Below are 22,001 nucleotides of genomic sequence, written 5' to 3' on the forward strand. Positions count from 1 at the left end.
ACTCTTCGTAGTACTCTTTCGAACACTCTTTCTATTACTCTAATTCTCATAGTCGATTATTCTAGTTTACATAAAAAAACTATATATCCTTTAACAATATAGATAATAATAATTAATTAGGGGGTAAACGCGATGAAGGCTGATTAGGTCTATTAGGAATCAGGTTATCATCTTATATTATCGATGATTTCTATCTTTATTCCTGATCTCCTGAAAGGCCCTTTCAGGTAGGGAGGGGGATCAATTTAGTAATCCCCTACTTTTACTAAATTGGCATTCAGCGGCGACTCACCGTACCAAGCCCAGCTCGTAGGTACGCATGTTCTAGATGTTTCTCAGACGCTCTCCTGCTACAAATGGACCTATACCATGAGGTTTAGGCATGGAGAGTCTGTATTGTTATAATTGCCGCTGTCTATGAAATAGGATGTAAAGGGCAAAAAGGGTCACTGAAAACCGCAAAAAAGATACTATGAACGGGGCATATCTGGTTCCCGTTTTAGGCGTTTTCATTGGATTTTTACTTCGCCTTAGAGCTTAAATTTGACACGTTTCCATTCCCGCATTTCATAGGCGTACATTGTGACTCAATCGCACTTTCGGCCCACAAAACGGTATACCAGTCGTCCCATGCGGTAATTGCCCTTGATGTCTGACATCAACGTCCGACGAACATACCGACGCTCCCCGTCAATAATTTCAAAGCCCCAGACCTTTTCATGACAGTTAGAATCAAGGATCTCGTATACAGTTGATATAACTTTGGCAGCGAAGCTCGGTATGACTTGCCTGTTCTGCAATCCACCTAGGTTCCTGACTACGGATCACCACGTGGATCCAGAGGCCGTCTTTACCGCCTTCAAGAGGCTCAGTTGCTTCGGCTTTATCAACAATAAAGCCACTGCAAGGCGTGCAGTTCTCATCAGCTTCTGCTCGCAGAAATTTAACAACCTCTGGGTCATTAATTGCCGTCCGTGTTTCCGCACACGGAACTGGCCTTGCCGCCTGGCTGGAATTGCCGATAAATCGAGATTGAACTACCGTTTTTCCAAAAATGTGATCATCCTGAGGATACTCCTGCCAGTCCAGATAGCGGTTCTCAAAGCTCCCGCCCAAGTTAGCGTTGGTTGACTGGTTTATAGCAATTTGAGTAGCCGCATTGCTGGTGCCAGGACTGGAGCCTTCGAATTGTTTCATCTTCATGGTGACTTCAGTCATCCCGATGGCCTTTCGCACGACCCAATTCACCCCTTGCTATGTAAAAGTCAGTAACGGAGAAAGATTGAATGATGTCGCGGAATCTACCAGAGCGAGAAGTGGATCAGAATCGGTCGATAGACTTTTGTCCTGAATGTACCGTAAATGTCAGTAAGACTATGCAAGTGAATTTTTAGTGAATATAGCTAATGTTACCCACCAGCATCCATGTTCCAGTAAGATTTTCGATCGTAATATCACTCGGAGCAGCCATGTCGATAAGGTTTCTTGAAAGTTGAATAATTCAGTTTGGCCTGCAGTAAGTTCGAATTACGGGTTTACATATCAACTAACATATAAGTATTTGATTGAGTTGGAAACATCGTCCGTCAGACCGGGATACTCGATGTAGTAATAATTCGAGCAACGGAGAGGAACATCTGCCGCACGGCAGAATAGTGCCTGGTACGCTAAAGTTGTAAAAGAACTTGCACATGACTGATTCACCGGATCATTTCCCATTGTGAAATACAGCCGAATTGCTGATCCGGAACACTAGTTCCGACGTCCATGCGCCTAAAACAGTTGCTGAGCATTTCACCCGAACTTAATGTGTATTTATACCTAGTATTATTTGTGATAGTATGTGAGCTGTTAAATAGTCTCAGATCAACGCAACTTGTTTTAATTCTTACTCTCTAATACTAAAAAGATAAATGGACAACAAACCATCGCATATTCTCCTAAGGGGAGGAACACTACTCATACATGACGAACATGACCGTGTCATTCCAAAGAAATCTGATTTGTTGATTCAAGATGACCGCATCGCTCCAATTGACAATAATATTCAGCCTCCAGAAGGGATCCAAGTAATTGACTGCGCAGACAGCCTGGTCTCCCCTGGGTTCATTGATACCCACAGACATTTGTGGCAATCTCAGCAGAAAGGTCTTCATTTTGACCAAATCTTACTAGATTACTACCATTCCGGTACGTTCAAGTGCCAAGCGACTTTCCCTCTGTTTCTGGGACCTGACAAATAGAAGGAAATCTCGCTAGCTCTCATTATGAGCCACGTGATGTCTTCTGCGGCGTTTTGGCGAGCTGCATGGAGGCAATCGATTCCGGAACAACTACTGTTATTGATCATGCACATGTCAATTATTCTTCTCAGCATAGTAAGGCCTTTCTACTGATTATTCTCCCATCTGCATGTATATTTCATATTGTACTGACCGGTGTTAGACGAAGAGGCAATTCGCGGGCAGATTGCCTCAGGGATTAGATCTATGTACTGTTATTGTGTGCACCCACGCGTCTCCAATTGGCAGCCAGAACTCAAACTCCACCATGATATCTGTCTCGACGCAGAAATGGACAGTTTTCGAAAACTAGCCCATGAACAGCCATTTGGACCAAATGGAAGAACCAGACTCGGGTTCGCGATGGATACGATGTTTGTTCAACCAAAAGTGGTAAAAGAAGCTTTCAACGAAGCTCGTGAACAGGGCGTGCAGTTGATTACATCTCATGTAACTCGAGTAAGCATGATGGACAGTGAGTTCATTCATGCTTTTCCCATTTTTGTCGCTTTGCTCCCAATGAGCTGTTTTCTGACTCATTTTACGCCTCACTGACTCATTGATAAAGACATGCCGTCCGCAGTGGCAGTACTGAATGACAACGGACTTCTCGGGCCGGACGTCTTGTTGTCCATGGCAACAGCATTGAACCAGAGGAACTGTGTTGGATTCAAACTGCAAATGCCCATCTTTCGAGCACGCCCTTTTCAGAATTACAAATGGGCCACGGCTATCCAATCTGCCTCGAAGCAGACTTTCTACCATTCTCATCCCTTGGGACAGACTCTAATAGCATCTGCACTTCATCCATACCTGCGCAGGCGAGCACAGCTCTAGAGGCTACGCGTGGACGGCAGATAACAGAAAACATGAAGAATGGTACCTGGGACGGCACCATGGGTCCCAATGCGCAGGATGCTTTCAACCTCGGGACTGTGCTTGGAGCGCGGGCTATCGGCCTTGGAGATAAAATCGGGACTCTTACGGTGGGAAAGAAGGCGGACATTGTGACCTTCCAAGTTCAAACGCCGACAATGATTCCTGCCAGTGACGTTAATCCTATCGCGGCCATTATACTGCACAGCTCAGTGCGAGACGTCCAAACTGTCATCGTCGACGGTATCATTCGAAAGGATAATGGCTCTCTCTACAAAATTAACATTCCTAGTGATATCACGGAGAATGATAAAAGTAGCGTTAGTAGCCAGGAGTTGATCGAGTGGAAAGATGTTGCGAGGCTTCTGGGAGATAGCCGCTTGAGATTGAAGGAAGTCAAAACTACAATTTGCGATGAGGATTCGGCACTGAATGGTCTGATCAGGTCATTTTTGGAAGCGATGATGCACTCGAGCCTTTCATCGTGAGACTGGAAATGTTTCCAAGATGGGGCATATGATGATGATAACTAGTATGGTGACAAGTTTATGATAGAGGTTTTCTCCCCCCCAATGTTTCCATTGGACCAGCCCGTTTGCTTGTTTACTTCCCTTTCCTCAGCGCAAGTCGGGCCTCTTGATTCTCGTTCCATCTATCCTAGATAGTTGTAGATATTGTACTCCTCGATTCTTTTTTCTTTGGATTTCCTTCGTGCTCATTGTACTTTTTGGCGTCTTCAGCCTGGCAACTTAATGCAACAAACCTGGCATATATCTGACGTACTAACTTCTCAATTATGAATTTGATTCCCACTATAATATCTATCAGGAGCGTAGTTTGTTAAGTTCTGCTGCTTGTTACGATGCCGCGAGCAAAGAGGTTGATGCCTAGGTTTCCCCTCGGCCATTACAGTAGCTTTTTGTTTGCACAAGCTCTGGAGGTAGTGAACTCAAAACAGCCAAGTTATAGTCTCCTTCTGGTTCCATCTACCATCGCTTAAGTTCAATAAAGCATGATACGCAGAGTCACCAATCTCTAGTCTATTAAATTGTCCTCGGTCCACGGCGAGCGAACAATTGTCCAGATCACTCATACACGCGTGAATCGGACGAGGCTCCGAATTGAGTTACCTTAAATGATATTCATGTTTCTCCGGGGAGAAAACGGCCCCCCTTCTCCGATTCGCTGAGGAGCCCCATGCGGGTGAAGGTTTCGGAGGAAATGTGAAGATCATCCGAAGCCAGTGTACGCAGTAGGAATATCGGCCCTTGCTTGGATACAGTGATGTTCCGGACGGGACGAACTAATCCACACTCGGAGATATCCCGCCAATTTCGCGTAGGAACGAGGACAGATTGCTGATCTGTTTCAGGTTAGAACTCGCGAAGACTATGGAATTCTTTTACGTTTTTAATCTCTACTGGGAGATATACCGGGCATCGGATACTTCATCTGACTTTACTGATAGACGGGTATATGATATATGTCCCGGACAAGCGCGGCCTAGGAGAATCCTGGTGATCAACACTCATATTTTCTTTGTATTACTTGATTATTATGGCCACTACAGGAATTTTCGTTGATGTCGTTGGCTTGTCCTATTCAAGTGAGGGTATCAAAGGCACTACATCAGCTGAATTTGAATACAGTTATAACCCAGGAGCTCAAGTGACTTTCTCTATTGGCGAGATTGTCTTGGGTCAGTGTAAGGGCAGGGCCATTACTACGATTTCCGATGTGATTCCGAATGGAGTCTCAATTTATCACCCTAGGTCGGTGAATCTAGCACACGGCTGCTGTTCAGTCTGTCCGTTGGGGAGGGTTTCGAAAATCCAATTCGCATTGACGATCACGTATGTCTCAGGTTCTATTGCATTTGACTTTTCAACTGATGACAGTAATCTTCTAACACATCTGTGGCAAGTTCAAGCTGTGATAAATCAGCACAAAGATGAAATCAATCTGGACTCCGACAATTACGATGACCTCGATCGGCCTCTCAATAAGATCTGCGATATACTGGGCCTACGTCCCAAATCTGTTCACCACACCCGAAATCACCTTCGCCGTGAGATAGCAGGATTCAAGGTCCTGAGGGACTTCCAGATACCATCTCAAGACGGTGGATATGTTTTAGTAGATTTCTACCTTCCCCTGCAGCCAAAGGGACGATTTCCAGTTCTCCTTAGCTGCACTATATACGGACGGCGAGTTCCTTGGGGAGGCCCAGACTTGAATGACGACGAGGAAATAGTCGCTTTTGAGCGTGCAGAAGACGAATGGCATTCGACAGGAGTTGACACAGACCTGCAGATACCTGATAGGGGTCCTTGGTCAACCTATTTTAGAACGCAGCGAGGGTTTGAAAGCATCGCGTCTTTCAATACGTTCTCCTATGTCCCCAAAGGCTACGCTATGGTGAAGATGGATCCCAAGGGAGTGTCAGAAACGCCTGGTAAAAGATGGGAGCCTGGTCAACTTGCTGGTGACTTTTACACTGTTTGCGAGTGGTGTGCAGATCAACCTTGGAGCAATGGAAATGTCGCCCTCGTTGGCAACTCGTATGGAGCCAACACACAATGGGCCGTGGCAGGCCTCCGACCGAAAGGGTTAAAATGTTTTGTTCCTTATGCCAGTTAGTCTCCTTCTTCCCCAGTTATGTGTCAAAAGGAAGCATAAGCTAATCACAAGACTGACAGCCGACGTTGACTCGTATCGAGATGCCGCATATATTGGGGGTGTGCCTTCAACACTATACCTTGAAAACTGGTTCGCTCGTGTCCGAGGCGTGTCTCCTAAATGGATGGACTATATGGATGTGGAAAATCTCATGAAAACAAATTCTACATTCAACACAATTTTGCAATGATGGAGTCCAAGCCGGAGACCTCGGCCGAAATCCCTTGCTTCCTTGCCGCATCCCAAATCTTCATGATCCATGGCCGCGGCGCGTACGAAGCTTGGATGGTGCGGCGACCTGATAATACCCATCTTCAACTAGTCGACTCGGACTACTACTCGTGGCCGAGTCAGGAGGCAGCTGGGAAAGTCTTGGAGTTTTTGAACCATTACCTCAAGACTGAAGCCTGTCCTGCTCCCGAGCGAGTGGGAATACAGATGCGCCTCGGGAATCAAAGGTGGAATTGGCGCAAGGAGCCAAATTGGCCGGTTCCAGGCACGGAATACATCAAATGGCATTTCCGTCATGAACAATCTCTCGCAACTACTCCACCAGCGTTGGGGTCATCCGATGCCAGGTTTTCCTACTCCGCACAGAAGCGCCTTACAGGCGACAACGGAGTCAGTTTCCAATCCTTGCCCTTCGAAGAAGATGTCGAGATGGCAGGCCATCTTGCAGCAACGTTGTGCATTTCGTCGACAGCCCCGGATGCAGACGTTGTCGTCCTTGCCTGGGCTATTGATGAACATGGCCGTGCTGTTGCTTATGGGGCAAATAGTAATGAGCCAGAGCCGCTGGCAAAGGGCTTCTTGCGCGTCAGTCATCGGAAGACCAACCCAGAACAATCCTTGCCCTGGAGACCATGGTATACCCACCTACAGAATGACCTGATGCCGCTCCAGGGACCGGGTGATGTGGTGGAAATCACCGTGGAAATTATGCCTGCTGCTCGTGTCCGTAAGGGCTGGATCCTACGCGTGGACATATGCCCATCTGAAAATCAGCCAAACATTCCGGAGTACAATGGCCCTTCGATGAGGCTCTGGTACGGTGAGACCCATAGTCAGAGTACTCTTGATACCCTCCATGTGGGTGGCAAACGAACAAAATTTATCATGTGCCCTGTTGTGCCACGCAGTGAGGACTACCCGGGATGTATAACCTAGATCCGCCAATCACTTGGAGCGAACATCGTTACAATGTACCAGTTTGCTTTCCAGGCTACATAACCATCTACTATTAGGGTTCTCCAGGCATCTAGTCAAGCCTGGCTTCCTACACCTCTGTGAATCGTACATTTTTCCTCTCTGTTTTCCTCACTCTATCTCTCTCTCAGCATCAATAAGCATATGCCAGGCGCGACCGTTCAATACGGCCGAAAAGCTGGGACGCGAGCAGACGAGGTAACGCTGCCTACCGAATATTACAATCACGTTACTAAATACAGCATATGACAAAACAAAGCTCCACATATTCCGACAGGAGCCAAGATGAGTTATCACAGGATTGTTGATAACTAATCATTCCTTACCGAGCCAGTACCCCCTCCGACATTTGTGAAACGTGAAATTTGAATGAAAATGCATAAAGAAATAAGAAGAAACACGGACCAGGACTAACGAAACATGCTCCAGGGTTTGCGCAGATTAATCTGGGTGGCTCCCACTAATGTGCAATACTCAATAACGCTCCTATTAACTTCAGAGATCGACATCGCCTGAGACTAGCTGTACAGCTACCTCAGGCAAATGGCTAGCAATAAAAGAAATTATTAACAGGCATAGGCCTCGTAGTTATAGTTGTACATGTAGTGCAAAACGAATCGCAACCCTTCGCTCTTACTTGTAGAGGACAGCAGCATGTTCCACGAGTCTCAATAGTCCCCGCTATGACTGCAAATACTAAGCAGTAGCGTAACACGATTTGATTAGTAAAACTAGGCAGTGTAACCACAGAAAAGCAGAGATGAGGTCAACTAGGGATCCTAGGATAAATACAACGAATGTTCAGCTACGAAATGAATACATTAACATCGAACGGTAGAGCTCATTTTCTATCCCCTAATTTATTCAAGGCTTCAATAAATTAAAAATGGGAAACGACATTAGACTACGGTGTTCGTAAAAGGTAAAGTAACCGAGTTATTATCAGAACTGCAAATCTGGGGCAGGGGAGGTTTGAGACAAAAGATATCTCATAAATCGTATGCGTCCACAGGCACTAGGTGAACTCAAATTCAAGAAAGAAAAAATAGTAATTACAAGTGTAGATAAACAATAATCGTGGAATGCCTTTATATCTAATAATACGTTATAGAGTCAGAAAAGCTCGAAGAGTCCGAAATGATTGTCGTGGTCGATACCACTGCCGTAACTAAGACATGATGCAGTCGGCTTGCTTAGCGTTGAGGTGCATAAACTATCGCCGGCGGTCCTGCCGGAACAGGAGCATTTCGGCAATGAACCAATGACTTTTCGACGGCGCAGCTGAAGGAAAGCCGTGCTACTGCTATGGCCAACTTTATGCTCTGTCTATTATATAATGATTCTCTTTTCCTCTCTTTACCAAGATTAAGATTTCCCACACTCCTGTGAAGTAGTTTGTATCTACTTCTTGTGATAAATTTACATCTTCTTTTCCTCTTTTGCAACCAACCGAATTCCAATATAACGCTACCTTGGATATGTTATCTTCTATTTTTATTTATCTGCTATTACCTGCTGTATTTAGCCAGTCGGCTAAAACTGGGGAAACTGTGAGAGCCTTAGCTAGTAAGTCTCCTTTTGAGGGTAATTTATCGTTACCTATTACATATATAACGAATTATCGAATGAAGTGTATTACTCAAAATATCCTTCTTCTAATGATTTCATAAATGACGGGCGCTAACTGCATTAATTAAAAAGCCGCGGAGCTTGTCGGCAGCATTAAAGGAACGCTTATACTCAAGGAGCGGGATAGCGATCTTCTCATTGAGGGGCAATTAGAAAACGTACCATTTGGAAAGCATGCGATCCATGTCCACGAGTTTGGAGCAACAGGGAATAAATGTCTTGACGCAGGTGGCCACTGTACGTCTGTCAGCATCACTTCCCTTTTCCCAAGCTACACAACAGAAAAATCACTTCTCAATTTTCTAACAGATATAGATAATCCAACCGGCCAAGACCACGGAGGACCCGGGGATTTAGACCGTCACGTTGGTGACTGGGGCAACTTCGACGTCGATTCAGATCCTTATTCTCTCAGGTTTACAGATCATGTCGCTAAACTGGACGGGGTTCATAGCATAATAGGTGTGAGTATGAGTCTATAAACGTTACATTCGGTTACATTCTGGCTTATGCGTGAGTAAATAGAGAACGATTGTGATCCATGAAGGCATTGATGATCTTGGTAGAGGAGGTAACCCAGCTTCGAGAGCTAATGGTAACGCAGGCGCGCGTCTTGCCTGTGGTATGTGCCTAAATTTTCATCAGTTAATTTTCTTTCTCAAGATTTGTGGACTTTAACTTTATTTACTAGGTATTATTACATCTGTGTGATTGTATGGAGTGCCGAGTGCGGTGTGACGGGCCATCGGCCCCTAGGATGGTAGAACTGATACGGCATGCGTGGGTGATGAACTATACTAGCCGAATTCGAACGAGAGGCGGCTTACCCACCCCTAAGAAGATGGTTCCTCCTTCCTTTTCTCTCTAGTCTTGAAACTTTCGGTGAAACACACAAGTTGATTTGATCCTCCTCTTGTCGCATAACATAGGTCAGGATGACCTAGAGATTCCAAGCTTCGCTGTACGCGTTTAATTCCTTTCCATCTTCCCATGCATTTCTAGTAGGGAACAATGACAACACGGTCAAGAATCGAGTCAACTATGCCTAAGGAGGAAGGCAAGGAAAGCGGGCGGGCAGTAATCAGAAGGAAGGATGAAGAAATAGAGCAGCAATCGGAAGAGAGCCTAGAGAATCGGAGCAGCATATAAGACGAGAAGGTGGGCAGCAAATAAGAGTATCTCTTGGCACACAAACAGACCAATCAGAATCGAGAACGGCGAAGGGTTTGACAGTGGGAGGCCAGCGAAGGTTTGCGGGCAGCCCGCGCAGGGTTGTAAACCCTTTCACTACGTTCCTTCGTTTCAGGGCATTTAACAATAGCAACCGCCCCACGATCCCGCCTGATTAATCGATCGCTGCTTGGTTGGTACTTATCTTGACTTGCCGTTCCCTCTTCGAGGTTTCAATGGATTTGCACCAGCCTTGAAGCTATTCACCCAAAATGACCGATTGTGGCAAGTCGATGTGTGGACAGAAGTCGGTCCGGTGGGTGCAAGAAAAAGGCTCGAGAGCGAGAGTTTGCGATCGATGCACCGAGTGAGTAAACAGAAAGGAATTCAACCGTCGTGGGAATATGCTAAAACGAACAAGGGAAAAAAATCAAATGTATCCACACAATTACGCACAAATGCATTGAAGTGCCTCTAACGCGGATAACAGGCGATATGAATCAACCGATCTGTTCGGCTTGTAACCGATCCAAGCAGAATTATACCTTTACTCGCATTCGCAAAAGACCTGGTCCGCCCAGAAGACCGCAGAGACAGTCCAGAAATGTCGGAGAATCAGACTGCTTCAATGGCAAGCTACTCTCTGCCTGAAACCTAAGACCTAAAGCTGATCGAAGAATTAGAGTGGTTGCCTACTGCTTTTGATACCTCCGGCATGATCCTATATCACATCCCTTCTCTAATGCAATGTTTTCATCGATTCTTCCAGAATCACCAGTGCAAGCAACTCCACCAGAGTCCGAAGGCAATATAAAATACATCAATCTCTATTGCTCGCTTTTCCATTCAAGGTCCCGGAGTGAACTGTACGTTTTTGGCTGTTTCACAGATGGACCATATATAATACAAGATCAGGGCCCAATTCTTCGCTTCAACTATTAATGTATGCTTTCCTCTGTTTCAACGGGATGTCTTATTGAAGTTGTTGGAAGTTGGAAATACTCATCCCTTGTCGTTCGTCGTGTATGGCATCTCTGTGAGACTGATCGAGAAATCTAATATCGGGGTAGCAACCGACATCGACAGCAAATTACGGCAGTTGGTCCACAATCAGCAAAGAAAGGAAGATAGTTTTGTCGATTCAAAAGCGCTTCACGAATAGCAAGCTGTGTGTCTGCTCACGTGGTACGGATTCCACCAGCGGCTTGGCAATGAAGACGAGATGCACATAGCCATCATTACTTTGACGAGAAAGGCTTACCATCTTGGTCTGCATCAAATCTATAGCCCAATAAGCCGAGGCTGCTATGGTTGGGACGTCCTAGATGAATCCAGGCTGGAAGATTGGCGTCGTGTTTGGTGGTGTGTCTACGTCCTGGATTCATATTCTAGCTTTTCAACAGCAACACCAACGCAAGTGGAGACCGAGAGTATTCAGGCAGCGCTTCCCCTTGATCCGGCAGTGGTAATAAGCAAGTGGTCTCAATCGGCGAAGATTTTACTGCCTGCTGAGCTGGAAGGTCTGCCCGCTGTTACCAAGGATATTGGGAGAGGTCTTGTAGATAAGGGCTTTGGTTTCCATATGGTTGTGAACACGCTACTCAAAGCCGCAGTAGCCATTCATCGCTTAAGCAAGCAAAGGCCAGGTAATTATATCACCGGACGCATATCTGCGTTATGAGATCGCTTGGCCGCTCTGCAATTAACACTGCCCCCTTACTACATGCAACGGACACCAGACGCGATCGGCGGCGAATTGCTCCCTGGGTTCAATGCCCACCTTCAGACCCAACTCAAATTTCATAGCATTCGACTGCTGCTTAACCTTTCTGGGCTCAGGAAGGATACGAACCCTTGGCTCTCCCAGTGGCAGGAGAACTTAAGACATTTGCCATCGCATGTTTGAGGTGATCCAGTACTGGGATTCACAGTCTAGCCTTACCGTCGACCCTGCTATTTGTTTCATCGCTTCATCTTTGCTCGTGATGCTGCTTATTCATAGCAAGTCAAGCGCAAACTCGAATGCAGTATTGCTTGCACAGCTAAAACGCCGGAAAGAGGTGGTCCACCTATTTATTGAGAACTACGCCTCATACTGGAGGCTGCTTCGGTTCCTTCTCGGTAAGAAATTACCCTTGGACACATGCCAGACTGTTGAAGTACAGTAATTCTTCTATTCGTTCTGACATCATATCATACAGACTGCTCAGTTACGTTCACAAACAAGATCTCGGGCTCCCTGAGTGCAGAAGATATCCTTCAAATTTCGGACCATCTCCAGGGACCGTTCCATCAAAAATGGCTCAGCTTCCTCTCTCCGGACCCGGAATTCACGGACTATTTGAATTCTGATGATCTGATGCTTCTCGATTGGGATGCTTCCATTGAGAACATGCTGTGGCTGCACGGGAGCGACTCAGTACCAAGCTTGACCAACGACAGTTGAAGGGCTGGATAGAAGGGAGCGCCTCGTGCCGGCACGAGCCGGCGGCACGAGCCGGGAGAGAAATTGCAGCAGATTAGGAACGCTACGATCATATTTTTGACTAAGAACCAGCATTAGACTTCAGCTTCGATATCTATGAAGGACAACCTCATCTCGATCTCGGTTGCATTAATGACTAGGTCTTTCTGAAGGACTTGTCGGTCTTCAACCTGTAATCATCTGCGTCCTCATAATCGTGGATTCGTAAGCAGCAGTCTCGCATACAAAATACATCGCTTTTTTGCGTAGTTGGTTATACTTTAAGATCCATCATATTTTGGCTCGTATCTGCAGACTGTAGACTGTGAGAGGTGAATTGCCCAATTGACACACCTCTTCATTGCTTTTGACCCGCCTTCCCTTCTATATGACTACTTTGTTGTGTTTTAAAGCAAGTATCTCTTTTATCAGGTCTAATTGCCGTGCCACGGCTAATAATTATCAGCATGCCATCAAATGGATCCCTCCCCGCTTTCCTACATGTGCGTGAATTGGTCGAACATGTTGAACCAGATACAACGCGTCCGGGCAAAGCACTGTAGGAGCTGACCAGAATGCCGAATTTTCCCCACCTTGCTGAATACTTGGACACCCGGCGCACATTGCGATCCCATTTGATCGGCGCTCTGCTAAGATTGGCCTCAGCTCTTAGCAATGGCGCCCGAACGCGATGGAAAAGGCGAATGTCAGGTCAAAATTTCAGGCCTTTTGCCATGAAACCTCCATGTTCAGCAAGTTCTGAGTCGACAGCTTTGAGAGCCATCTGTCTTTCGGTTCTGTTTGCCCGCCAGATCAAAAGCGGCCCCACGACTCCGAGCAAAGCCACGATGGCTAAAAGGGCGGCTACCCAGGTGCTGATTGTGCCAGCAAGACCTATTTTGTCCATGGTAATGATTAATATGTACCTAAGTATAGTTCTGAGGTTCTGGAGGATTCTTTTGGGAATTGCAAAGGAATGCGACTATACAAAAGGCTTTCTGTTGACAACCCCAGAGATACGGCTGAACTGGCGAGGAATAAGAGAACTGGCAGCTTGCTGCAAGTAAGATGTCTGTGTCCGAGCTCAGGGGTATCAAGGTTGTCCTAGTACTGTCAAGGGGTTCGATTCCTTATCGTATTCCGGATCCATGTATATGGCTTTTCTTGCTCGGTGATTAGTGGAAGACATTTTGCGATTTACTCTAAAAAAACCAATGTAATCATCATCGGGTATTTGGTGTGTGGAAAGGGAGCAAACCTATCGAGTTATCACATGTAGTAGATATTTGCAACAGAATACAAGAAAAGTAGTGGGGCTGATGACGACAAACAGATGCTGTGGGATACCGGTGGGAGGCCGATGGGCTCCGGTGGGATCCGGTGGGAGCCGCCATCTGAACCGAGAAACCTCAAAACTCACAGTACACCCCAATGCCGACTAGAAAAAGCCCCAAAGGCATTCAAGAAGCCAGCTATGTCGATGAGACACCGTTCAAATGCTCATTTGACGGTTGCAAAGCAAGCTATCGTCGAAAAGAGCATTTGCAACGCCACCGGGCAAAACATTCTCAGCACGAACCTTTCAGATGTCCGAACTGTGAGCGGGAGTTCGGTCGGAGGTAAGGCAGTTCTGCGCATTATATTCGAGGATCTGTTGGGAAAGTACATTCTAAATTGTTATTGTCCAGTGATACCCTTCGCCGACACCTCCGACAACATCATAAGATCAACGAGCCAACCAATCGTGCGCGGAAAGCCTGTGAAGCCTGCCAGATGGCAAAATCTCGCTGTGAAGGAGGTCCACCATGCGAGGAATGTGTACGCCGAGAAATTGTGTGTGCTTTCAAAGAAGAGGATTTTATCGGGCGCAAGGACCATCGCCAGCCTCTAGAAGATCAGCAATCAACCACTATGCCAAAAATGTCTCAGTCTCCTAGCCTTCTGGAGAAGAGAGATAAGTGCATTGAGCTTTATTTCGAGAAGTTCCATTCCCATTGGCCTTTTGTTCATAGAGCATCATTTTATGCGCCACGTGAGGTGCCTTTAATGGTGCAGTCGATGATTGTTATTGGTCTATGGGCTAGTGGTGAGCAGGCCTCGCAATCCGCCGCGAAAGATCTTCACAATAAGATTGATGCAGCTATCCGAGAGCAGACGGTAAGATTCTTTCACGGGGATTGTCGCTTTGATCTCTAATACTGACTGGATCATAGGGGAAATGGGACGCTACGGATCATGAAGTTTCCAGCAATTGTCGCTGGCCACTGGCGACATTGCAAGCAATCCTATTGCATATCATATTCTCTTGCATGATAGAAAGTCAGCACAACTCTGACTTCGAGCTCAAAGCCTCTGTCACCCCGCATACTACTGAACTACTTGCCGCGCTCATCCGAAGCTGCAGAAAGCTTGGGATGTTCTACTTCCCCAATATCCTCGCTCAATATCGGGAAACTGGCGACGAAGCTTTGGCTTTTTTGTTTATTGAAGAGGTCAAGCGATTTAATCTTTCATTGTACAAACTCGGCAGTAAATTGAGCCTTACAAACATTGGGCATCTGGGATCTATACAGGAAGACTCACTTACCCTGAATTGGTGGGTTGCAACAAATGAGCTTCAATTCCCAATGCCAAAAAGCCGTCTTGTTTGGGATGCCGCTACTAGAGATGAATGGAATCGTGTAGTGCCTGCTGGATCGATTGGACTTGAGCTAAACGACGTCGCCGAAAATAGTTGGATATCGAAATCCTCTGAGTTATTAGAGTATTTTTAGATAAAATGTATTTTCTACGCTGAATAATAATCCAAGTGCTGAGCTTTTATACAAATTTCAGAATTCATTATCCACTTAGGCAAACTTTCTTGAACAATGACAAATCCACTAGGTACCGGAATCCCACTGGCAGTGATTTATCATCTTTATCAGGTGGTGTTCCCTGTAAGCGGAAACTGGCATAAATAGCACACCAGCCCTGGGGAAACTTCCCATCTCCCAAGTCGAAAGAGAAATGAATTGAGTTAATTGATTCCAAGATGGCAGCACCGCACACATACAAAGCCTACCGACGCAGCAAGGGGGCCACACCTAAAACCCTCCAACTGACAACGGAAGAGCTTCCTTCAAGCTTGGATGATGATGAAGTCCTCATTCGAATTCATGCTGTCTCTCTCAACTATAGAGATGTAGCAATGCTACACGGAAAATACCCTGTGAAATTCCTTGACGAAGGAATCCCCGTCTCGGACTGTGCCGCTGAAGTTATTTCAGTCGGTTCTAGAGTCCACGATTTTGAGATCGGAGACCGTGTCACCGCGATCTTTGACCTGAAGAACTTGACCGGTACGGAAGACGAGAGCAGCGGTCTCGGTGGCGAGGCAGAGGGTGTGCTTCGCGAGTATGCTGTTTTCAACCAAAATCTTCTCCTGCACTTGCCAAAGCATCTTTCTTGGGAAGAGGTGAGTTACCAGGCCCTTCAGAGACGGGCCATATTTACCTTTCTGAGACTTACACCTTTCACTCTTTGTAGGCGGCATGTCTTGCATGCGCCGGCGTGACGGCATGGACGGCTTTGGATATGCCTCGATCAAAAGGAACAGCTCTGCTTCAGGGTATGAAATAAAGCGCTACTGGATAAAATCTTTTATCTGTGACTGATTTGTGATCAGGAACTGGCGGAGTCAGCATGTTTGCCTTATTGATCTGTCTAGCTGCCGGGATCCGCCCGATAGTGACGTCTTCCTCCGACGAGAAGCTTCAAATCGCAAAGTCGTTCGGTAGCTCGGGCTCCATCGATACCATTAACTATCGGACACATTCGGAATGGGATGAAGAAGTTCTTCGTCTGACAAATGGGCGTGGTGTAGATGTCGTGATTGAAAATGGCGGTCCAAATACCGCCACTAAAAGCCTGGCTTCGATCGCGCGGAGAGGTGTAGTGTCGTTGGTTGGATTTTTGGGCGGACTATCCAAGAGTACTCCGCCAGATCTGCTTTTGCCGGCATTGGTTAAAAGTGCTACGATCAGGTATGAGCAGAGAGATATCGTGAATATTCCCGGATTTGGTTACTAACATTCTGTGTGAATAGGGGGATCGCTGTCGGGTCGAAAGTCGATGGAAAGAATTTGTACGATTTTCTTTCCCAGAAAGAGATCAGTTTGAAGGGCATTTTGGATCAGAAAGTTTTCTCTTTCGAAGAGTCGCAAGCTGCATTTGACTATCTGTATTCTGGGAAGCATTTCGGCAAGGTCATTATCAAGCTCTAGCGATTGACTTTCAAGTTGCGAGTAGCCAGTTTAAGCCAATGCATATGCGGAGTATCAAAATGGATAGATACTAGTACGTGGCCTTAATCAAATCACTCCCGACGATACCAGCGCTAGTAATTATTGACGCGTGCAGCTGTGCTGTGAAACCTGCATGTCCAGATCGAACTAGACTCTTATTGGTGGAACCGCCACCGCGAAGGCGATCAGCGTGGAGACCAGTGTAACGTGCTCGGAAGCTAGGGGTTTTTCACTGAAGCTGTCTCAAGCAGTGGTCTTACATATTGAAATATGCTTACGCCCGCTTCCCAGAATCAAATCCTGGTTGTAGGCTGAGGTTGAGATGAGATGCTGTCATGATCAGGTCACTTTCATCTAGGCGGGTCTACCAGCCCCACAAACCTGAATCGAGAAGTTTTGTAGAATGGTTAAGGTTCTCAATGCTTGTCATTTTGTTGCTGTCCTTGATTGTTCTAGAGAAGCCCTTGCTCTAACAGCCAATGATGTAACAGATTGAAGCCAGTGTACGTGCATATAAAGTCTTCAAATGGTCTCCAGGTAGGATTTCATCTGTTACACCTGGGCAGTCGATTAATCAAGGGATATTTTCCGAGAAAACATGAATTTAATTCAACATTCTTCAAAGAGAGTCTTTGGGACCCCTCTTATCCTCTTCAAATCCCGGGGTGTACAAGGTCCGTTCCCACATCGAAGGCAAAGTGTTTCAACGATGAAAGGTGAGCCCGTTGAATATGGCGGGTACCCTAAGCGGTAAGTCCGAGGGCAGTGATACTAAATTCAAATCTCCTTTTTGATTTTCGAAGACGTAGCTAATTGAAACTCTTATTAGAATTTGGTTGATTGTGGGCACTGGAGCTGCCTCGATGTATTATCTTTGGCATCGTGGAAATGCGAGTGCGCAAGCCGCAGCCGGAGAAGAAGCACAAACTCACGAGGGGTCGAACAAGGAGAAAATCACCTCACTAGAAAACAGTGTGCCTAAAAAGGATCGCGCATAAAGTGTACATTAGTATAAGAAAACCAGAGCACAGTACCTTTTATTTTCTTACATGCCCAGGTGAAACTACTTGTAGTATACTATACATGTGCCAGGAGCTAAAAAACTTTGTATGGCAGAGACTTCTACTAATAGGAACACAGTCCGTAAGTGCTGGGTCAGGTCAGGACTTGTAAGTTGACCGGTTAAACTTCCTATCGTCCCTCCATTTGCTTCAACTTCATTCCGGTCATCTTCCAGTCTTCCGACCCCATGGTGTCGAAGCCAAACAGCGGCGCTACTTCCGAGCAGCGTACCTAGGTACGACAAGCGATATCTCTACTACACTCAAGCCAATAAAAATGACTCCAATGCGTTTACCGACCAGATTGCCCACGATGCACTGTGATGGACATTCAGTCTTTGATATTGGTCCCACGGCCTTCAACTTGCATCCCCTGAGATTGAGCCAAAATCTCCAGACAGCCTCAGTGCCAGTTGCGGGAGATAATAAGATGGGGCGGTCTCGTATAGCCTTTACGTGTTTACCTAGGTATGTAGGTAGATTAGTTATCTCAACTCCCAGCCTCCTCTAGATCTGTGCAATGTGCATACTAGTCTATGTGACGAACCTGACCGCTGTTGCTTCAGTCACCTGATACGTCACGTGGCTAGACACCGGTTCATGTACGATAGTTGCGATGAGAGCTCTCTCTCTCTTCCTTTCTTCTCTAGTTTTGTTACTTTTCGTCAAAATACTATAATATTCCAATACTCGAGTCCTCACAGTATACTCTGCATATAATCTGCAGCTACAGTGCATAGAGATTTGTCATAGGATCTTTTCAAGTCCCTTGTGCAACACAAGGTACCCGCTGCCAGCTAGATTATACCTAATATACTTACTTAATACAGCGTAGTATTATAGTTATACTAATATACCAATAATACAATGTAATATAATATGATATAATTTTATATTATATAATATACTGTACTATACTGTATGGATGTGTATAAAATACATGGTGGCAATGACGCATTACAAGGAAGGAGCTACCCGCCTTCCGAATCCTGCTTTGCTTTGCTCTCCGCTCCTGCCTAGTTTGCCATTGCCATTGCCATTGCCCTTAACTTCCTCCTTTTCTTCTTCCTTCTTCACCTCTCTTCTCCTCCCCATCTTCCCACTCATCTTCATCCATCATGATCGTCCCCTCGGAATTTGATGTTTTTCCCACCAAGGTGGAGCATGCCCATCCCACCCACTCGATCGACCCTATCCCCACCGTGATCCCGGGAGTAGGTGAGGTTTTCCAGGAGCTCCACGTAACTGGACAACGCACTCTCTGGTACTGATTCTCCTGTTAAATCCCGCTTCCCAGTGAGCTCCAGCTAACCGTGAAAATTTTAGGGTCGTCACTGTGCTGATGGGTATCTCCTCTGTGGTCTTCTACACCCTCGCCGCCCGGGCCCCGCTGGTAAGATCAGATCTCCTCCGCATCCCCACCCGTCAAAAATAGAGCCCGCGCTAACCCCACATTTTCGTCTTTGCTATTCTATAGTCTAAGCGTGTCTTCCACACATTGTCCGCCTTCGTCACAACCATCTCCTTCATCACCTATCTCGCCCTCGCAACTGGCCAAGGTTTCAATCTGGCCTGGTCCCCCATTGTAAACCACCACAAACATGTCCCCAACACCCAGGACGACCTCTACCGCTCCATTCCCTGGTTGCGCTACGTGAACTGGGCCCTCTCCACCCCGCTCATCCTCACCAACTTTGCTCTCGTGAGCGGTCTGCCTGGTGCACACTTGGTCTCCGCCATTGCGGCCAATTGGGTCATGTTGGCTGCGGGATTGCTCGGTACTTACGATGGTCATACCAGGGCCCGTTGGGCGTGGTTGACCATCAGTTGTCTGTCATACCTGACTGTTCTGCACTTCGGCGGATTCCATGCCCACCGTGCTAGCCAGAATAAGGATGCCCAGGTTCGACGATTCTTCGGTGCTATTTCTGGCTTGACGTTTATCGTATTTGCCTTGTACCCGATGTACGTACTGTATTTCCCTTATGTTCTGTGTTCCCATGGACTTCTCCGATACTGACTCTTTTAGTGCCATTGCTGCTGGTCCCCTGGCTCTCAAGCTGAGTGTTGACGCTGAGACCGTCGTATTCGCTGTCCACGACATTCTCACCCAGGGAATTGTCGGCTACTGGCTCATCTTGTCACATGACAATGCTACCGGCATGTAAGTAATTTTAATCACCAGCTCCGTCTTGATTCATTCTTACTGACAGCTTTAGTACCACCCACGTTAATGGCTTCTGGGCCAACGGTATTACCGAGGGTGCTATTCGTCTTCCGGAAGATGAGGAGGGTGCTTAAAGTACCCTAGATCCAACAGGCTGACAAGCTCTTTTTCGAGAGGATGTGTATCCCGATTAAATAGAGCTATTTTTGGGCACGAAAGAATCTCCGTATGCAAATATGCGCATGGAGGTTTTCGGGATCTGTTTTTTTTTCTTTTGTTTTGGTGAAAGGTTTAGGTTGATAAGTGCGTCATGAATTTTCGATGAGATATGCTGGATTTCAAATTGTTGTTTTTTATTTAGTTTAAGCTGAGTTACCTTCAATAGGAACTGGACCAATTCAATATTATTCTCCTCTCTTCCAGCATCTTCGGATTTGTGAATATATTACCTTGGTAACTTAAACTCTTCGCACCCAACTAACGTCATTGGTACTTCGGATTCTACAAAGTACAGAGTAGATAAATTTAACCCTGGTGTAGTCTCCTGTTATCCCGGCAAGCATCAATGTTTCGGCAAGCTTCAATATCATACTAAATATACTGATGGATGGATCTTCTAAAAGCCACCTTTCTCACGTCTCCTCTGAGGGGTCTGACATACGGTCCCTAGAACAAATTTAGATCCTGAACGGAAAGGTTATCTCATCCTCTTTTCATACAAGTAGAATTGAGGCTTATTAAGTCCCCTCGCTCTACCTCTGACTCGGCAATTTTGCCGGTATGGGTATACTTCGCATGGTTGGGGTAGAGTCGGTATCCAATACGCCGAAGTAATAGAACGGAGATATCCCCGCACTGGACCGGAGTTATATCCGACTCAGAGTGTAGACTTAGTGAGGGGAAGTTGTTGACTTATATGACAACCGCTATTTATTCCAAGTCTACTCCTCTCACCTCAAGAGAACCTGATTTCTTGAAGCGTTTCAAGTCCGAGTCCGACCTACATCCCCACCATCCCACAATGTCATCAAAACAAGAACTCAAACCCGACCCAGTCGAAATTCACCGGAAAATCGACCTCCTCATCGATAATCTAATCAACATCCGCGACGACACGGGCGAATTCCTCGTCCACCTCAAGAACGGCAAAACAATCCAAGCGAAATGCTGGAATGGGTGGGAGTGGACGCACGGGGTCGGACTATACGGGATATGGAAAATCTACTCAATGACCGGCAAAGACTCATACCTAAAGATAATCGAAGACTGGTTCGCCGCGCGCTTTAGCGAGGGTGGAACGAGTAAGAATATCAATACTATGGCTCCACTTTTGACTCTCTCGTGCGTTTATGAAAGGACGCGGAATCCGGCGTATCTTCCTTGGTTGGATGCTTGGGCTGAGTGGGCTATGTATGATTTGCCGAGGACGGAGTATGGTGGTATGCAGCATATTACATATGTTGATGAGAATGAGCAGGAGCTTTGGGATGACACGCTTATGATGACTGTGATGCCGTTGGTGAAGATTGGGAAATTGTTGGGGCGGGATGAGTATATTGCTGAGGCAAAGAGGCAGTGTTTGGTTCATGTGAAGTATCTTTTTGATACGAGGAGTGGTCTTTTCTTTCATGGGTGGAAATTCACGGATAAGACTGGTGGTCATAATTTTGCTGATGCGCGCTGGGCGAGGGGGAATAGTTGGTGTACGATGGTTATTCCGGAGATTCTGGAATTGCTGGATTTGGATGTTGATGATCCTTTGAGATGCCATTTGTGTGAAACGCTTGAGGCTCAGTGCGAGGCTTTGAAACGCCTTCAGTCGGACTCTGGTGCTTGGCATACTCTGCTTGATCATGAGGATTCGTACCTTGAAGCTTCTGCCACTGCTGGATTTGCATATGGTATATTGAAGGCCGTGCGACGACGTTATATTGGGGATAAATATCGTGATGTTGGACGGAGGGCTATACAGTCTGTTCTGGGAGATGTGGATGAACAGGGCGAGCTGAGGAATACTAGTTATGGCACGCCTATGGGTCATAATCTGCAGTTCTATAAGGATATCCCGATTACTTCCATGCCATATGGCCAGGCGATGGCAATTATGGCTCTTGCGGAGTATCTGTGGACGTTCCTGTGAGGGATGGGCAAATTTGTACTTTATCAAGTTACCAAGTCACT

At 46.3% G+C, this 22,001-nt stretch overlaps 14 protein-coding genes across 14 annotated transcripts; 12 read left to right on the forward strand and 2 right to left on the reverse strand.

Annotated features, from left to right (window-relative positions):
* Window positions 1-587: 587 nt before the first annotated feature.
* N7533_003628 (uncharacterized protein) lies at window positions 588-1,471 on the reverse strand (the record flags this gene model as incomplete). Its single annotated transcript, XM_057100278.1, is given in 4 exon segments — window positions 588-789; window positions 806-1,254; window positions 1,306-1,347; window positions 1,418-1,471. 4 exon segments carry the CDS (start codon window positions 1,469-1,471, stop codon window positions 588-590), a joined length of 747 nt encoding a protein of 248 aa, XP_056962966.1.
* A 1,530-nt stretch (window positions 1,472-3,001) lies between these two features.
* N7533_003629 (uncharacterized protein) lies at window positions 3,002-3,646 on the forward strand (the record flags this gene model as incomplete). Its single annotated transcript, XM_057100279.1, has 1 exon — window positions 3,002-3,646. One exon carries the CDS (start codon window positions 3,002-3,004, stop codon window positions 3,644-3,646), a length of 645 nt encoding a protein of 214 aa, XP_056962967.1.
* A 1,069-nt stretch (window positions 3,647-4,715) lies between these two features.
* N7533_003630 (uncharacterized protein) lies at window positions 4,716-5,798 on the forward strand (the record flags this gene model as incomplete). The annotated part of the gene is made up of 1 exon (XM_057100280.1): window positions 4,716-5,798. The coding sequence occupies one exon, from the start codon at window positions 4,716-4,718 to the stop codon at window positions 5,796-5,798; it is 1,083 nt and encodes a 360-aa protein (XP_056962968.1).
* A 228-nt stretch (window positions 5,799-6,026) lies between these two features.
* Window positions 6,027-7,004, forward strand: N7533_003631 (uncharacterized protein; the record flags this gene model as incomplete). The annotated part of the gene is made up of 1 exon (XM_057100281.1): window positions 6,027-7,004. The coding sequence occupies one exon, from the start codon at window positions 6,027-6,029 to the stop codon at window positions 7,002-7,004; it is 978 nt and encodes a 325-aa protein (XP_056962969.1).
* A 1,517-nt stretch (window positions 7,005-8,521) lies between these two features.
* Window positions 8,522-9,350, forward strand: N7533_003632 (uncharacterized protein; the record flags this gene model as incomplete). The annotated part of the gene is made up of 4 exons (XM_057100282.1): window positions 8,522-8,609; window positions 8,745-8,909; window positions 8,988-9,136; window positions 9,198-9,350. The coding sequence occupies 4 exons, from the start codon at window positions 8,522-8,524 to the stop codon at window positions 9,348-9,350; spliced, it is 555 nt and encodes a 184-aa protein (XP_056962970.1).
* Window positions 9,351-11,167: 1,817 nt separating this feature from the next.
* Window positions 11,168-11,523, forward strand: N7533_003633 (uncharacterized protein; the record flags this gene model as incomplete). Its single annotated transcript, XM_057100283.1, has 2 exons — window positions 11,168-11,204; window positions 11,246-11,523. 2 exons carry the CDS (start codon window positions 11,168-11,170, stop codon window positions 11,521-11,523), a joined length of 315 nt encoding a protein of 104 aa, XP_056962971.1.
* A 217-nt stretch (window positions 11,524-11,740) lies between these two features.
* Window positions 11,741-12,288, forward strand: N7533_003634 (uncharacterized protein; the record flags this gene model as incomplete). Its single annotated transcript, XM_057100284.1, has 2 exons — window positions 11,741-11,963; window positions 12,044-12,288. The coding sequence occupies 2 exons, from the start codon at window positions 11,741-11,743 to the stop codon at window positions 12,286-12,288; spliced, it is 468 nt and encodes a 155-aa protein (XP_056962972.1).
* Window positions 12,289-13,018: 730 nt separating this feature from the next.
* On the reverse strand, window positions 13,019-13,213 carry N7533_003635 (uncharacterized protein; the record flags this gene model as incomplete). Its single annotated transcript, XM_057100285.1, has 1 exon — window positions 13,019-13,213. The coding sequence occupies one exon, from the start codon at window positions 13,211-13,213 to the stop codon at window positions 13,019-13,021; it is 195 nt and encodes a 64-aa protein (XP_056962973.1).
* Window positions 13,214-14,226: 1,013 nt separating this feature from the next.
* On the forward strand, window positions 14,227-15,080 carry N7533_003636 (uncharacterized protein; the record flags this gene model as incomplete). Its single annotated transcript, XM_057100286.1, has 2 exons — window positions 14,227-14,463; window positions 14,520-15,080. 2 exons carry the CDS (start codon window positions 14,227-14,229, stop codon window positions 15,078-15,080), a joined length of 798 nt encoding a protein of 265 aa, XP_056962974.1.
* Window positions 15,081-15,340: 260 nt separating this feature from the next.
* On the forward strand, window positions 15,341-15,862 carry N7533_003637 (uncharacterized protein; the record flags this gene model as incomplete). The annotated part of the gene is made up of 1 exon (XM_057100287.1): window positions 15,341-15,862. One exon carries the CDS (start codon window positions 15,341-15,343, stop codon window positions 15,860-15,862), a length of 522 nt encoding a protein of 173 aa, XP_056962975.1.
* Window positions 15,863-15,990: 128 nt separating this feature from the next.
* On the forward strand, window positions 15,991-16,571 carry N7533_003638 (uncharacterized protein; the record flags this gene model as incomplete). The annotated part of the gene is made up of 2 exons (XM_057100288.1): window positions 15,991-16,331; window positions 16,394-16,571. The coding sequence occupies 2 exons, from the start codon at window positions 15,991-15,993 to the stop codon at window positions 16,569-16,571; spliced, it is 519 nt and encodes a 172-aa protein (XP_056962976.1).
* Window positions 16,572-17,301: 730 nt separating this feature from the next.
* N7533_003639 (uncharacterized protein) lies at window positions 17,302-17,590 on the forward strand (the record flags this gene model as incomplete). The annotated part of the gene is made up of 2 exons (XM_057100289.1): window positions 17,302-17,342; window positions 17,422-17,590. The coding sequence occupies 2 exons, from the start codon at window positions 17,302-17,304 to the stop codon at window positions 17,588-17,590; spliced, it is 210 nt and encodes a 69-aa protein (XP_056962977.1).
* A 1,181-nt stretch (window positions 17,591-18,771) lies between these two features.
* Window positions 18,772-19,954, forward strand: N7533_003640 (opsin family protein; the record flags this gene model as incomplete). The annotated part of the gene is made up of 5 exons (XM_057100290.1): window positions 18,772-18,917; window positions 18,980-19,046; window positions 19,131-19,618; window positions 19,683-19,817; window positions 19,873-19,954. 5 exons carry the CDS (start codon window positions 18,772-18,774, stop codon window positions 19,952-19,954), a joined length of 918 nt encoding a protein of 305 aa, XP_056962978.1.
* An 887-nt stretch (window positions 19,955-20,841) lies between these two features.
* Window positions 20,842-21,960, forward strand: N7533_003641 (glycoside hydrolase family 88/105 protein; the record flags this gene model as incomplete). The annotated part of the gene is made up of 1 exon (XM_057100291.1): window positions 20,842-21,960. The coding sequence occupies one exon, from the start codon at window positions 20,842-20,844 to the stop codon at window positions 21,958-21,960; it is 1,119 nt and encodes a 372-aa protein (XP_056962979.1).
* Window positions 21,961-22,001: the final 41 nt, after the last annotated feature.

Source organism: Penicillium manginii (assembly GCF_028828005.1).
Source record: "Penicillium manginii strain IBT 31320 chromosome Unknown utg000003l:1.0-959480.0:1.0-959601.0, whole genome shotgun sequence".
In the NCBI taxonomy this organism is placed as follows: Eukaryota; Fungi; Ascomycota; class Eurotiomycetes; order Eurotiales; family Aspergillaceae; genus Penicillium; species Penicillium manginii.